The 2,473-nt window shown below is 42.8% G+C and overlaps 1 protein-coding gene across 1 annotated transcript; it reads left to right on the top strand.

Annotated features, from left to right (window-relative positions):
• Positions 1-238: 238 nt before the first annotated feature.
• On the top strand, positions 239-2,035 carry LOC144521479 (alpha-1,3-mannosyl-glycoprotein 4-beta-N-acetylglucosaminyltransferase C-like). Its single transcript, XM_078256024.1, has 3 exons — positions 239-358; positions 639-786; positions 870-2,035. The coding sequence occupies exons 1-3, from the start codon at positions 239-241 to the stop codon at positions 2,033-2,035; spliced, it is 1,434 nt and encodes a 477-aa protein (XP_078112150.1).
• The last annotated feature ends 438 nt before the right edge of the window (positions 2,036-2,473 follow it).

Genomic DNA, 2,473 nt, shown 5'->3' on the forward strand with positions numbered 1-2,473 from the left:
TTACAAACAGTGGAATACCGTGACCCGTGGAAATACCGTGACCCGCGGGAGTACCGAAAAAATTGTCACCCTCTAACACAGTTAGCGACTAGCTGGTGAACGTAATGGAGCATTTAGCAGCTAAAGAAGCAGATATTTGACATATTTGATATTATGAACCTGGGTCATTTTGTATTGTTGTGTTTTGATAACCAACTCCGTGTTTTATCTCTGATTTCCTGCAGTGATCTTGAGGCTCATGTGGAAGTCCATGGACAAAATGAGGTTTTTCAGGAAACGATCCATGTTCCCCTTCCTCGGCTTCCTCATCACCTTCCTCCTCTTCTTCAACCTTTACATGGATGATGGATATGTGCTGGTGAGATTTCTCCCCTTTGTCAGATTGATACTTGGTTACCAATACATTGTGATGATGGTCTTTGAATGCTTAATATCCAATCATTACTCTTGGCATTTGTTTTTACTTAGTGGTGAAGGTAACATTGTTACATTCTTTTTCAAATTCACATTTCCAGTGAACGACTTTTACTTTTAACAGAGGATTTTTACAGTGTGGTATTAGTATTTTTACTTAAGTACAGGATTTGAATACTTCCTCCACCACTGAATCAGTGAGTTCTTGTTCTTTGTAATTTTAGGAGGCTGAAAAAAGACAACTGGGAGAAACACTGATGCATCCTGCAAACTCTGAGAGATACATCCACAGATTCAGAGATCTGTCTAATTTCTCTGGGACTATTAATGTGACGTATCGCTACCTTGCGGGAATTCCTTTGCCACGCAAAAGTAGGTATTTCCACCCAAGTGATGCTACTACGACATAAGTTTTTGTTCCAGAATGAAGTGACTAAAGTGATTTCTGTTCACAGAGTATCTCACCATTGGTTTGTCATCTGTCAAGAGGAAAAAGGGGAATTATCTACTAGAGACGATCAAATCCATCTTTGATCAGTCCAGTTACGAGGAACTCAAAGAGATTGTGGTTGTGGTCCACCTGGCAGACTTTGACCTGGTCTGGTGTGAGAACCTGGTGCAGGAAATCACCAGGAAGTTTGCCCACCACATCATAGCCGGACGGCTCCTGGTGATCCAGGCACCAGAGGAGTACTATCCGTCTCTGGACGGGCTAAAAAGGAACTACAACGACCCGGAGGACCGGGTCCGTTTCCGCTCTAAGCAGAACGTGGACTACGCTTTCCTTCTCAACTTCTGCACAAACCTCTCTCACTTCTACATGATGTTAGAGGACGACGTGCGCTGCTCCAGGAACTTCCTGACGGCGCTGAAGAAGGTGATCACCTCCAGAGAAGGCTCCTACTGGGTGATGCTGGAGTTCTCCAAGCTGGGCTACATCGGGAAGCTGTACCACTCCAGAGACCTGCCCCGTCTGGCTCATTTCCTCCTCATGTTCTACCAGGAAATGCCTTGCGACTGGCTCCTCATCCACTTCAGGGGTCTGCTGGCCCAGAAGGACGTGATCCGCTTCAAGCCCTCGCTGTTCCAGCACATGGGCTACTACTCCTCTTACAAAGGAGCAGAGAACAAGCTGAAAGACGACGACTTTGAGGAAGACTCCATAGACATCCCTGACAACCCTCCTGCCAGCCTCTTCACAAACATCAACGTCTTTGAAAACTATGACGCCACCAAGGCTTACAGCACTGTTGATGAATATTTCTGGGGGAAGCCTCCATGCACGGGAGACTTCTTTGTCATAATCTTTAATAAATCAACTAAAATCAGCAGAATTAAAATTTTGACGGGCACAGAGGACAGACAAAATGACATTCTTCACCACGGAGCTCTGGAAGTCGGACAAAAGTCTGTGGACACTAAACAGGGAAGGCAGTGTACATCCTACATCACATTAGGAGAGTTTAAAGGTGGAAGCATCGAAGTTAGCAATGTGGATCACAAGATCGGCTTTGACATTGAGTGTGTACGAGTCGTCGTCACTGCCAGTCAGAAAGAATGGCTCATCATAAGAACTATCAGTTTATGGACCACACAACCTGTGAGTCAGTTTAAAAAGTAACAGAGGAAGTTTTTAAATTATCATCCTTATGTACAGTTTTGATTTGGGATGCAAGTTCTTTTTGGACTACTTCTGGGAAATAGGTGTTAAAGGGATTCAAAGCAATCCATATTTTCTTGGGTTGTTCAGAGATCTACTGTATGTTTTCAATGTGATGTATTAAAATGACAAATATGTACAGTATGGAGCCTTTATATGTATGTTCATTTTCCTAAATCTGTATATAAAATTGTTCATACATGGCTGCTTTCTTGTTTTTCTGTTTGTTTGTCATAGCACCTTAAAGGGACATTGCAAAGGATCCAAGCTTCAAAACGTTGAACTTAACTCTGTTTTCTTACATTTTTATAACCTTGTAACAGACGCCTTGAATTGCAGTTTTTTGTCAGTGATCAAAATTGTATAACGAAATGGAACAAATGGTGATTGAGTCCGATT

Source organism: Sander vitreus, chromosome 8 (genome assembly GCF_031162955.1).
Source record: "Sander vitreus isolate 19-12246 chromosome 8, sanVit1, whole genome shotgun sequence".
In the NCBI taxonomy this organism is placed as follows: Eukaryota; Metazoa; Chordata; class Actinopteri; order Perciformes; family Percidae; genus Sander; species Sander vitreus.